The sequence below is a fragment of the Brassica napus genome, chromosome A6 (genome assembly GCF_020379485.1).
Source record: "Brassica napus cultivar Da-Ae chromosome A6, Da-Ae, whole genome shotgun sequence".
Classification (NCBI taxonomy): domain Eukaryota; kingdom Viridiplantae; phylum Streptophyta; class Magnoliopsida; order Brassicales; family Brassicaceae; genus Brassica; species Brassica napus.
In genome coordinates this window covers 2299693-2312309 of record NC_063439.1, presented here as the reverse complement: position 1 = coordinate 2312309, position 12617 = coordinate 2299693, and the positions used below count along the sequence as shown (strand labels likewise).

General features: G+C 35.3%; 2 protein-coding genes and 1 pseudogene across 4 annotated transcripts; 2 read left to right on the top strand and 1 right to left on the bottom strand.

Moving 5' to 3' along the window:
* Positions 1-66: 66 nt before the first annotated feature.
* LOC106346123 lies at positions 67-2675 on the top strand. Of its 3 annotated transcripts, none has more exons than XM_013785378.3 (6): positions 67-348; positions 440-525; positions 617-1771; positions 1857-2081; positions 2160-2281; positions 2392-2675. In XM_013785378.3, exons 1-6 carry the CDS (start codon positions 346-348, stop codon positions 2451-2453), a joined length of 1653 nt encoding a protein of 550 aa, XP_013640832.2. In that variant the 5' UTR covers positions 67-345; the 3' UTR covers positions 2454-2675. The 3 variants fall into 3 exon arrangements, with proteins under 3 accessions (XP_013640832.2, XP_013640831.2, XP_022576247.2); XM_013785377.3 differs by having other exon boundaries at positions 121-348; positions 2154-2281; XM_022720526.2 differs by lacking the exon at positions 67-348 and having other exon boundaries at positions 447-525; positions 597-1771; positions 2154-2281.
* A 409-nt stretch (positions 2676-3084) lies between these two features.
* On the bottom strand, positions 3085-6716 carry LOC106346124 (elongator complex protein 2). The gene is made up of 8 exons (XM_013785380.3): positions 6405-6716; positions 6240-6327; positions 5801-5886; positions 5543-5696; positions 4348-5466; positions 4046-4266; positions 3791-3968; positions 3085-3696 (listed from the first exon to the last, which is right to left on the bottom strand). The coding sequence occupies exons 1-8, from the start codon at positions 6543-6545 to the stop codon at positions 3218-3220; spliced, it is 2466 nt and encodes an 821-aa protein (XP_013640834.2). The 5' UTR covers positions 6546-6716; the 3' UTR covers positions 3085-3217.
* Positions 6717-10622: 3906 nt separating this feature from the next.
* LOC106351131 lies at positions 10623-12267 on the top strand (annotated as a pseudogene).
* Positions 12268-12617: the final 350 nt, after the last annotated feature.

Genomic DNA, 12617 nt, shown 5'->3' with positions numbered 1-12617 from the left:
CAATTACTACGCAAACCCATTACCCACCCAATATATATAGAGCAAACCCATTACTAAGCTATGAATTTGAATATTGTCAGGCCCAATTAAAATATCAGGAAACAATATATATATATTTCTCAAGTCACTTTTATCTTCCCTGATAAAAAAAACCACTTGAGAAATATATCTGAACACCCTAATTGCAAAGTTACAATTGTTCTACTACCAGACCAAAAATTTGAACGAAAGTGACAGCGAAATCTGAGTTCTGCTTTCCTTTAACGGAACCCATCATCACGGCGAGTTACACAAACCACCACGACAACTAACACACAAAACCCTAATCTGAATTTTGCAGTAAAGATGGTAACTTTCTCTCGACAGTGGGTTATGTCTTTGCTGATTTTCAGACGAGATTTGTAAGATTTGGGTATAAAGTTTTGATCTTTTTGGTCAGGCGAATGTTTGTGAGACTTGTGGGGATGAAGGTTGGGTAGAAGCACTCATTTTCTGTGACTCTTGTAAACTTGCCGCTGTGCATCGGTGAGGAGTATATCCATCTATCTATATCCCTTGTGGTTTTGTTTTTGTGTTTTGGCTGATTTGTGATTTAGAGTGTTCCCTTTTTTTGCAGCCATTGTTGTGGTATAACGCCTGTTCCTATAGATGGCTACGTGACTTGGTTCTGTTCAGACTGTGATGAGAGTGACTCTGCCTCTGATTCCATACAAGTTGGGGTTGAGGATGTTGAATCTCTTGATGTGTCTTCTTCACCACCAATAATGGAGGAGCATGAGACCAGAGGAATCCCTGGTAGCATCAAATCTAACGAATCTGTCTTGGAGATGAGTGGGAACGAGAAGAAGAAGAAGAGAAGAAAGATTGTTACTCACTCCCTTCCAGATGACACCATTGTTGAGAACATGGAGGTGTCTAAGAAGCAAGATGGCTCAGAGAATGGAGAATCTGATGAATTGGTTGGTTTAGCGAGGAATGAAGTATCTGTCTTGGAGAAGAGTGGGAAGAAAAAGAAGAACAAGAAGACTGATAAGGGAGAAGAGAAGAAGAACGAAGAGGGTAGCAATCATGTCTCGCCGGTTCTAGAGGCTGAGGGAGATGGGCTCCAGGGTACTACTAGTGTTGAACCTATGAAGGAGTCTAAGAAGCGACAATGCTCAAAAAGCAAAGAACCTGAGGCATTGAATGTTTTAGTAGGAAATGAAGTATCTGTTTTGGAGAAGAGTGCGAAAAAGAAGAGGAGCCAAGAGAGCAGCAATCACACCTCACCGGTTCTAAAGGTTGTGGACTGTGGGCATCAGGATACCGCCAGTGTTGAAGCTATGAAGGAGTCTAAGAAGCACAAAACATCTGATGAATTGATTGGTGAGAAGAGTGAGAAAAAGAAGAAGAAGAAGACAAATGAGGAGAGCAGCAATCACACTGCACTGGTTTTAGCTGCTAAAGACAATGTGGCCTGTGACACAACAGACAATGTTGAACCGGCAAAGGCACAAGAAAGCTCAGCTAGCAGGAAACCTCATGGACCGGCTGGGTTAGAGAAAAATGAAGCATCAATCTCCGAAGATGGTAACTCAACTAATGTGCCAGATGACAACTCTTGCACCACCAGCAAAAAGAGAAGATTAAGTTCTGGCAACACACAGGTTACTAGTGAAAACATGGAGTTACCTTCTTGCAAAGAAACTGAATCAAATATGCCTCAGACAAACGAGGTGATGCTGGCACTGAATAATGGTAGAGCGCAACCAATCTGCACACCGGTGTGGAGGTAAAGTAAAACACATTCCTCTCTATTTTAAGCATCTTAGTATCATCATCACTTGAGTTCTGATATGTTTTTGGTTAATATGTAGAGGGTCAGTAACTGTAAAACAAGGAAACAATTGTAGCATTCATGGACTTGTTGCTCATGTATCAAACTTAGCGTGTCCTAAAGTCTATGAGAAGGCAAGTTCATTACGCACTCGCCTATCTGCTGAAATGCTTCCGAGGTTGGAGATATGGCCACCGAGCTTTCTCAAGAACGGACCACCTACAGATGACAGTATCGCTCTTTACTTCTTCCCTTCCCATGATAGGTATGTAATATACACACACTAGAACATATGCGTATGTTGTAGAGTGTTGACCTTACCTTTTCTGTTTTCCAGTAACAGTGAAAATCTTTACTACTCCCTTGTTGATGAAATGAAGAAGAAAGATTTGGGGATGAGATGCTTGCTTGACGATGCGGAACTTCTACTTTTCACCTCTTATCAGTTACCACTGCCTTGCTGGAGTAAGTCTATAAGTTTTTTTTTTTAAATCTATTACACTTCTACAGGTTGTTCATTTTATGATTCTCTTGAAGTTGTTAAAAGCTAAGAAGGCTGAGTTTTCTTTCTGCAGAGTTTCACTCAAAGGAGTACCTGTGGGGCGTTTTCAGACGCAGAAAGACCTCTGGACATTAGTCACTAGGCTCAAACCTTTGACAGTTTCTTAATAGGAGAAAGTTTTACCACATATCTGGTTTTGGTTGTCTAATTTTTGCTAGTTGGCCAGGTTCTGTATAAAATCTACAACGAGATAGCATTGTCTGTTAGGTGGATTCATGCAACCAATTAATCAAATTAGTGAAAACTGTATGGATACAATTAGTGTGGAAATGAATATGAGCAGGTCAATTACATCAAGTAGCATGATATCAAAACCCATTAGCTCACATTCTTTCTTAACATTACAACATAATATATTATAACTATGAGAAATTTCTTAGAATAGTTTTAAAAAAAAAATTGTCGACAAAAGTAGCCCTCAAATATAAAAACAATCGAAATAAGTTTTATTAAAAGATAAAAATGAATGGTTTAGAGTAAGGAATGAGTTTTTATAATATGGTTTCAAACTAAAAAAAAAAAAAAAAAATATTAAAAGTTTTAAAACAAAAAGATATTTCAGAGTTGAAATGGTTTAGAGTAAGGAATGGTTGTTTTTTGAGATATATTTTTACGACAATAACTTAAAAAAATTTATTTGAAAAAATTGTCCTAATATTATTCTCTGCAACTATTAAGAGTTGATTGTCTTTTATCAACCGGAAAATTATGAAAAAGTTTTGATATGATAACATGTTTCAACTTAGCTACCCAAAATTTGGATAAACCGTACAATGACAGTTATAGGGAAAGAGAGTTTAAGCCATGGTCTTATACAGTACAAGGTGTTTTTGTGTTGCTCAGAACTTGAAGTCAAAAACTCTAACACAATTATCATCCCCACAAGAAGTTAACCTCAGCAAACTCCGGTTACTCTCGGTTGGTCTCCATGCTAACCGGTTCACAGCCGAGACATGACACATGAACGGTTCAAGCCTCAGAGCAAGAGCTGCTGTTGCTGTTGTACCTTCTTCCTCTGTTTCTTTAATCTTTATGTTCCACAGCTCAATCAGTCCACTCTCCATCCCAACAGCTATGCACCCGCTCTTCTCCTTCTGGTCTAGTCCCGTCCAAGCCACGGCTGTGACACTGCTCCCGAACTGAGGCAAGGCAAGAACCTGTTTGACGTGAGCGTCTTTCTCGATGGACCAGATCTTCACAGTCTTGTCTCTTGATGAAGTTGCGAACTGATGGCCATATGGGTTCCATGAACATGCCCAGATGATCCTCTTGTGTGCTTCGACCTTTGCCATGAGTTTGTGACTAACCTCTCCATCATCTGAACAGAAATGACCAAAGAAGAAAAAATAGATAAGACTTAGATGACTATACTGACACTCAAGACTAAAAGCTTCCAAGTTCAAGGTGTTTACCTGTTCTTTGGATAGAGAACACTGAGAAGTGACGATCTCTGGAGACGGACAAGAGCAGATTGTCGTCATAAGAGAACTCCAAGTGTGTCACTGTCAAGCTGTGGGATTGCAAACGACCAACAGCTTTCCATGTCCCAACCTCCCATAACCATATCTCCGCCATGGCTGCAGATTGAGCCTGAAAAAGTTTGTGGTTCATGCTCGGTCAAATATGTATAGAGGAGATGGAGCAAGTGCAGACATATATTAGCTTACCTTACACGATGAAGCAACAAGGCTTCCGTTGTGGTCACAGCAGAGAGAAAAGAGTTCATTACCATGACCATAGAGTTTATGAGACTCAGGCCATAAAGTATGAAACGCAAGCTGATCTTCAATTGGAGGCTCCTTCAACTCCACTGGAGCAGCCTCTGGAACCGTTTCAAATGTCTCCAAACCTTCTCCTCCCCCATTTCTCTCTAAAGGTTCACTAGAAGCTGCAAAAAAATAAAAAATAATATGAAATCTCAAGACCGTATTTGGTTAAAAGCTAGACAGGAGTTGAATCAATCACTCACAGTGTAAGTAGATAGGCTTCTGTGATAAACCAAGAGCAGACATGTTCGCCCCAAGGACCTGCACATCTGCTTGTAAATTCTCAGGGAAGCTTCCTTCTCCTCCGGCACAAGTGTGTTTCAGTGTCTTCAAGAAAGACAGAGGAGCCTCAAAAACTCTCACAACTTTCTCCTCCGCTCCACTTACAAAACGGTGGTTGCCTTTGCCTTGAACCATTGCCACACAGTTAATGTCATGACCATGAACCTGAGGACGAGCCAGCTCATGCCAATGCTCATCCTCCTCATCACTCTTCCATGACGAGAACACCCGAGTGGTCTGATCGTGGCTCACGGATAGCAAGTACTCGCCGGTTCTAGCCCACGTAATGTCAGTAACAGCAGCAAAATGACCTGAAGGGACTTTCTGCATCTGCCAGTTCTCAGACTCTTTGCTGCTACCAACATTTCTCCAGAGATGAAAAGATCCACCATACCCATGAGCAAGGATGGACACACCATCCGGGCTCCAGTGGCCACCGTAGAAGCCAAGAGCACAGTGACTAAGCTCTCCAACACACACAACGTTAACCCACACACCCGTTTTCTTCTCAGGTCGCCAAATCATCATCGTCTTGTCCATTGAAGCCGATAAAATACTCAACGGTTGGTGGTGGTCCACTGGAGGCTGCCACTCCACGGAATAGACCCAATCTTCATGTCCAATGAGAACAGATTCCACTGAAACCTGATATGTGAACCTCCCTGAGACGAAAACAGGACCTTCAATGTAAGAAGCAAGAGTGATCTCTCTTTGCCATGAGCCAACATCACCTACTAACACAAGCTTCCAGATTCGAATGACTTTGTCCTGGGAAGAACTCACAAGCATAATACTATTGGTGGTTTCTTCTCTTGGTAAAGAGAAGTCCAAACTCCTGATCCAGTCCGTGTGGCCTTTAAGCTCACAGACAGAAGTGAACTTCCCCGTTCTTTCTCCACAGTACAGTTTGATTTTGTTGTCTAGTCCACCCATGGCGAGGGTGAATCTTCCAGGATTTTGAGGCAGTTCCGCTAACGAAAGCGTTACAATTGCTTTGGAGTCGGCAGAGATGGAGTCCAAGCACGAAACTTTACATTCATCTGCAACAAATAACAGATTACGAATTATAGATAATGCTTTAAAAGACATACACTTTGTTTAACTTTTAGTGCGTACCACTAGGCTTTGATGGAAAAGAAACATCCCAGACATTCACAACTCCATCTGAAGAACCAGAAGCAAACATTGCATCGGTTTCAGAACACATAAACGCAGTGATGCAAGTTACACCTTTCTTATGAGACTGTGGAAGCTGTAGCACATGTCTCCACTGTTGTTTATAACAAACAGAACACGTAAAAAAAAAGGATCAGCGGTAATACAGAAACCATAAAGTAACTCAATTGAGATTTGAGAGATTGAAGGAAATTTTACATTGTTACTGTTAGTTGATAGCTCCCAAAGGATGATGACACCATCTGTATCACCTGAGAGCAGATAATGCCGGTCCAAATGCTTGGCTGCAAAAAAAAATCATATTCATTTCAAGGGATTAATCAATCATTCGATGATTTTCTCCTACAATCTATATTTAAATTCTACAATCTAAACCACCAAACCGGTAAATAGAGACTATAAATAGAAATCTGAATGCGACATTTTACTAAACATGTGTCTAATAGTGCTAGCTATAACTCAAGAATCCTACAGTCTAAGTTCTCTTTATGATAAAAGGAGCACACTTAGATCTAATAGATAAGTCATATAAGAATAACTAAAGCCTCCAATATCAAAAGTCTCTTCCTTTGCAATGCAAGAGATCCCAAACACAAATAGTTCAGCAAGTAAGCTAGAAGCAGAAGCAATAAGGTACCTTTGAATGCAAACTTGGAACTAGGTAACCAATGAGTGCAATTGACAGAAGCTTTGTGACCTGGAAGCGTTGTAAGAATCTGGGCTGTCTGAAAAAAAGACACAAGAGAAAAAAAGTCATATCTTTGCTTATTGAGAGAACAAAATGTGAGCGAAAGAGAGAGACCTTAGGGCAGAAAATAGCAACGGCGTTTTGAGCACCGAAGGAAACGAGACCAGAAGCTCCCCAAGAGACGTTGTTGACGACTCTGTTGCATCCTGCTCCTATGAACACTCTCTTCGCTTCCACTTCGGTGTTTTCCGACATCTTTTATCAGAAGGATGGCTTTTGATTTGAAGATTACGGAGTTTCTTCTCTGTTTCTGGTGCGTATTCAAGTAAAATATCGCCGGCGGCGGAAAATCTCGCCGGGAATTGTACAGACTGAAATTTCAGGGGAAAGCGGAGACGAACAAGGGTTATTATTACTTTCGAGTTCTGTCTGAGAGGGAGTATTTTGCTGGGCTTTAATATTGGGCCCAAAGTTTATTACAATATTTATGAGTTATTGTTTGTATTGTTTCAACTTTTAATTGCACATAATTTTTTTTACTTTTAATTGCACATAATTGCACATAAATTTTTTTTATTTTAATTTCAAAACTTATAAATCTTTTACTATTAATTGCATATAATTTTTTTAATTATCAATATCAAAAGTAAATATTATAACTAAGGAAAAGCTATATAATTATTTTTCTAGTCATAATATAGATAAGTAATACACAGTTGGATATGTTAAAATTTTAGATTTTACCATCCATGTTATAAATGTTGAACTCTATATTTTAACTAATTCAATAATATTCACAATTGTTAAAAAGTTTCAGTTTTGCAATCAATAATTAATTTCTAGGTGTTTTTCTGTATTACAATAAATAGGAAAAATAACATTAAAAGAAATTTACAGAGATTTTCATAGTTAAGGAAAATATTTTTTACTTAAGCGACAAGTAATAGGCCAAAAATGTAACCATCATATATAAGCAAACAAACAAATGGTCAAAAAGGTTAAAACATGATTTTAATGTTGATACCATTATTAGCTAGTTAATTATATATGAAGCAAAATTATTATTAGAAAAATATAACTAATACAGTAAATTTTGTTGTTACATAGAATGTTTAAAAAATATAGGATTAACAAAAATATATTCTTAAGCATGTATACCAATAAACCTACATATAAGTTGAAGCATAATTTTAATAACAAAACGCATAGGAAATAACATCCCAAGACAATCTTCTGGAGCTTTCAGTAGAACAAAGCAGCATTCTTTTGTGATAAGTTTGAACTGAAATTTCTTCACTGCATCTATGCAATTTGGAACTTTTCTAGCATCGTTTACACACTGAAATGGATTTGGTAGGAATCCTTCCTCTGACACTGGACTAAGCGGAATATTTGCATTACCTTTTGTATTTTGAGAAATCGATAATAACGTTACCATCATTAACATGGTCAATACATAAACTTTTTGCTTGTTTTCAAACATTGTTTAGTTTTTATTTATTTTGTGGTTACTACAATGACATTTTCTTGATATTTATAAATGTCTATGATCATGACTTTTCTAGTAAATGAGATATGAGGTGATTTCATTTGATTTTTTACATATATGTACTAACAATTTTAACCATCTTACCTTTATTAGAAAAAAAATACAACGTATAACGCCAAATTATCAAATGTACTATAAAAATGGTACAAAATATATTACATTAACAAGTTACATGTGTTCATTATTATATTGGTAGATAATTTGATTTAAATTTAGTAACATTACGTATATGGTTTATTTTATTATTTAAACTATTAATTATTTTTTCTTAAAAATCAAGATATCCTTTATAAATTAATTGAGGAACATTAGGAAGAGACTAACCTTTGTTTTTTAATAATTACAACTGAACAAGCTGACGCGTCAAGCTGTAAGGCTCTCTCACGTTTTAATTATAAAGACCCACTAATTAATAGAGTATTTACTTATAATGTCACGGAAACCCGTTAGCCTAACCCAAAATAAGATGAATTACATTGCTTGTACAATTCATTATACATTTACCTTATTTAACATTGCGTTTCTTATTTTCCTTTATCATTGATTCTTAACGTTAATCATTACTCACTTGAAAAATACTTTACACCCAGTGATTATGTATCTTTCCGCTTCCTAATATTAATGTGCCTACATAGAAAAGGAACACAATATTTTAATTTTTAAAGCCCAAGATGACCAGTGGTAACTAATAATGTAATGCATTATTTTGCTACTCGGACTATCCCTTATATATTATTACACATTATAATATATATTTTATCATTAATCAGACATGTAGATTATGTATGTTGACTAAATTTTATTAAAACCAATTTCACCCTGCAAATGTAACTAAGTTTTTTTTATTACAAACCTTCTTAATACCATGATAGATTGTTAATAATAGAAAAGCTATTGTCCCCTAAATATTATTTCAGAAGTGATTTTCCATGTGTCATCACCACAATAAAAAAAAATGATGACCTGACATGCTAATAATTATGATACGGCTTGAAGGTAATTGTGACATAGACATTTACATTTAATGTTAATTTATATTTTTGGAAAGTATTTAGAGTATGGTAATAAATCGTAGATCATCATTAAAATAATAATAAATCATATGAAATAGAAATATAATTATAATTTTAATTACGATATAGTATGAAACATATTTGACTATTATTAATGTGATCGTAATGTTAACAATATCGCCACACAATAAAAGGTTTAACCATTATTTTCTTAATAGGGATAAGGTATCAACTATTATCTCTCATTTTCTGCGAAATACTAATAGGTTTGAAAGACTAAAAAAATTCTTATAAATCTTTTACTTTTAATTGCACATAATTTTTTAATTATCAATGTCAAGAATAAATATTATAAGTAAGGAAAATCTATAGAATTATTTTTCTAGTCATAATATAGATAAGTAATACGCATTTGGATATGTTAAAATTTTAGATTTTACCATCCATGTTGTAAATGTTGAACTCTATATTTTAACTAATTCAATATTATTCACAATTGTTTAAAAGTTGCAGTTTTGCAATAAATAAATAATTTCTAAGTGATTTTCTGTATTACAATAAATAGGAAAAATAAAATTAAAAGAAATTTACAGAAATTTTCATAGTTAAGCAAAAATATTTTTTACTTTTAAAAAAATGAGCGACAAGTAATAGGCCAACAGTGTAAACATCATATATAAACAAAGAAACAAATGGCCAAAAAGGTTAAAGCATGATTTTAATGCAAATATCATTATTAGCTAGTTAATTATATATGAAGCAAAATTATTATTAAAAAATATAACTAATACAGTAAATTTTGTTGTTACATAGAATTGTTAAAAAATATAGGATTAACAAAAAAAAATTCTTAAGCATGTATACCAATAAACCTACATGTAAGTTGAAGCATAATTTTAATAACAAAACGCATAGGAAATAACATCCCAAGACAATCTTCTGGAGCTTTTAGTAGAACAAAGCAACATTCTTTTGTGATAATTTTGAACTAGAATTTCTTCACTGCATCTATGCAATTTGGAACTACAATGTGTAGAATACATGATCTACTTTTTTCATTGAATCTACAATGTGTAGAATACATGATCTACGTAAATAGGAGTATTCTAAAAATATTTAGAATACACATTCCGCGCTTAACCTATCGTTCTAAAATCTTTAGAAATCAAAATCTACACATTAATATAAATCTAAAACACGTAGAAACCGATTTCTACAGATTTACTATAAATCTAAAACATGTAGAAATCAAAATCTAAACATTACTATAATTCTAAAAAACTGTAGAAACCGATTTCTACATATTAGTTCTATTCTACGGATAAGAAATCAGTTCCTAAAAATATGGAAACAAAATATTTGAGAATATTCATTTTTATATTTTGAAAAAAAAAATCGATTTTAAAAAAAAAATAAAAAAACGAAAAAGGAACAAAAAAATAAAAAAAAAACGAAAAAGAAATAAAAAATTACAATATTAAGGGCATTACTGCCATTTTAAAAAAAATTAGTCTAATGGGACATAAAGTAGTATACATTAGTATAAAAGGACATAGTTACCATTTTTTTGCTCTAAAAAAACAATTTTTCCTACATTCTTTAACAAATGGCATATCCAATCCACCTACCACGACCACCAAACCTAAGTAATCCTAATTAATAATGGCAATTAACGTTAAAAACGAGTAAATTACTAGATATATCCAATCCACCAACCACGACCACCTAACCTAACTAATCCTAATTAATACATTCTTTACCAAATAGCATATCCAATCCATCATAAAATAAGTGGCATAGCTTCTATAATTCGAGGGGAAAAGGTTCAAAACAAATTTCTTCTTTTTCCTCTCCTGAGAAAATGGGGTCAAAGTTTCATGCATTTATGTACCCCTATTTTGCTTTTGGTCATATGATCCCATATCTTCATCTAGCCAACAAACTAGCTGAGAAAGGTCATTACATAACTTTCTTGCTTCCCAAGAAAGCTCAGAAACATCTCGAATCTCTCAATCTGTTCCCAGAGAGCATTTTCTTCCACCCTATTACTCTTCCTCCTGTTGAAGGTCTGCCCGTTGGTGCAGAGACAGCCTCAGACCTCCCACCAAACCTGACTGGGAAAGTCATATCCGATGCCATGGATCTCTTACGCGATCAAATCGAAGCAAAGGTTTGTGCTCTGAAACCAGACCTAATCTTTTTCGATTTAACTCCTTGGGTTCCAGAAATGGCGAAAGAGTTTGGAGTCAAGAGTGTGAGTTTCCAGATCGTATCTGCAGCTTGTGTAGCTATTGCTCTTGCACCTGGTGTTGAATTAGGGTTTCCTCAACCGTCGGGTTATCCTTCTTCGAAGGTGGGGTTACGTGGGCACGACGCTAACCTCTATTCTATCTTCATGAACTCCCACAAACGTGTTTTAGCCGGATCATTACAGGGATTAAGAACTGTGACGTAGTTTCCATTAGGACATGCGCGGAAATCGAGGGTAAATATTGCAGTTTCATCGAGAGAGAATGTCAGAGAAAAGTTTTCTTGACCGGTCCAATGTTCCTTGAGGCAGAAGAAAATAGTGTTAAACCACTAGAAGACCAATGGAACCGCTGGTTAAACGGATTTGAACCTGGCTCGGTAGTGTTTTGTGCTTTGGGCAGCCAAACCATTTTAGAGAAAGATCAGTTTCAAGAACTCTGTTTAGGAATGGAGCTAACTGGTTTACCATTTCTTGTAGCGGTTAAACCGCCAAGAGGCGCATCAAAGATTCAAGAAGCGTTACCACAAGGGTTCGAAGAACGGGTTAAAGGGCGTGGTATCGTTTGGGGAGGATGGGTGGAGCAACCTTTGATATTGTCTCATCAATCAGTTGGTTGCTTTGTTAACCATTGTGGATCCGGTTCAATGTGGGAATCTCTGGTTAGTGATTGTCAGATTGTGTTTATTCCTCAATCAGGTGATCAAGTTCTTACCGCAAAACTGTTGAGTGAAGAGTTCGAAGTTTCTGTGGAAGTGCAAAGAGAAGATTCTGGATGGTTCTCCAAAGAGAGCTTGAGAGAAGCAGTTAAATCTGTGATGGATAAAGACAGTGAGATTGGAAATATAGTGAAGAGGAATCATATGAAACTGAGAGAGACTTTGGCTTGTCCGGGGCTGTTGAGTGGTTACGCTGATAAGTTTGTTGAAGCATTGGAGAATGAAGTCAGCAAAACAAGTTATTCTTCTTGAATTATATACTATGTTTTTTTTCCCAAACATTGATTGGGTTGTTTTATATTATTCTCTTGGTTTTTATCTGAGATCATCCACGAGCATTTTTATAAGCTTAGTTTCAGTTTTTCTTAGTTTAGCTTCAAAGTTGTTTGTAGCGATCCGTTAAGCTTTAGATTCCAAAGCTCTAAAAAAATACTTGACTGTTCTTAAATAGGCACTCAATGTATTCTCCTAATTTTTTTACCTATAAAATAGAGATATGTTTTCCTTAAATATATTCCTCTATCTTTACTTCTAAAAATAATGTTCTCAAAAGATTCTATTTTAATTTTATAAAAAAATAGTATTTATTTATGAAAGTTGATAATTAACCCTATTTACTTTTAACTTTTACAAAATTTTCATAAAATAATGACTTTGTTTAAACTAAAGTTTCCTTGAAAAACTTTTATGTAAATAAAAGTGTGATTATATTTTTATAAAAACTGCATTCTTCTAAAAATAGTTCTTTTGGTTGTAACTATAAAATTTTAAAGTTAAAACTATTTTAAAAATAAAATA

Excerpts from the sequence above, each read along its gene's own strand:
- LOC106346123 (XM_013785377.3), top strand. Across the intron at positions 526-616 it reads AAACTTGCCGCTGTGCATCG|CCATTGTTGTGGTATAACGC; the intron begins GTGAGGAGTATA and ends CTTTTTTTGCAG. Across the intron at positions 2,282-2,391 it reads GTTACCACTGCCTTGCTGGA|AGTTTCACTCAAAGGAGTAC; the intron begins GTAAGTCTATAA and ends TTCTTTCTGCAG.
- LOC106346124 (XM_013785380.3), bottom strand. The coding sequence starts at position 6,545 with ATGTCGGAAAACACCGAAGTGGAAGCGAAGAGAGTGTTCATAGGAGCA. Across the intron at positions 6,328-6,404 it reads TTGCTATTTTCTGCCCTAAG|ACAGCCCAGATTCTTACAAC; the intron begins GTCTCTCTCTTT and ends TCTTTTTTTCAG. Across the intron at positions 5,697-5,800 it reads TATCAACTAACAGTAACAAT|TGGAGACATGTGCTACAGCT; the intron begins GTAAAATTTCCT and ends TATAAACAACAG.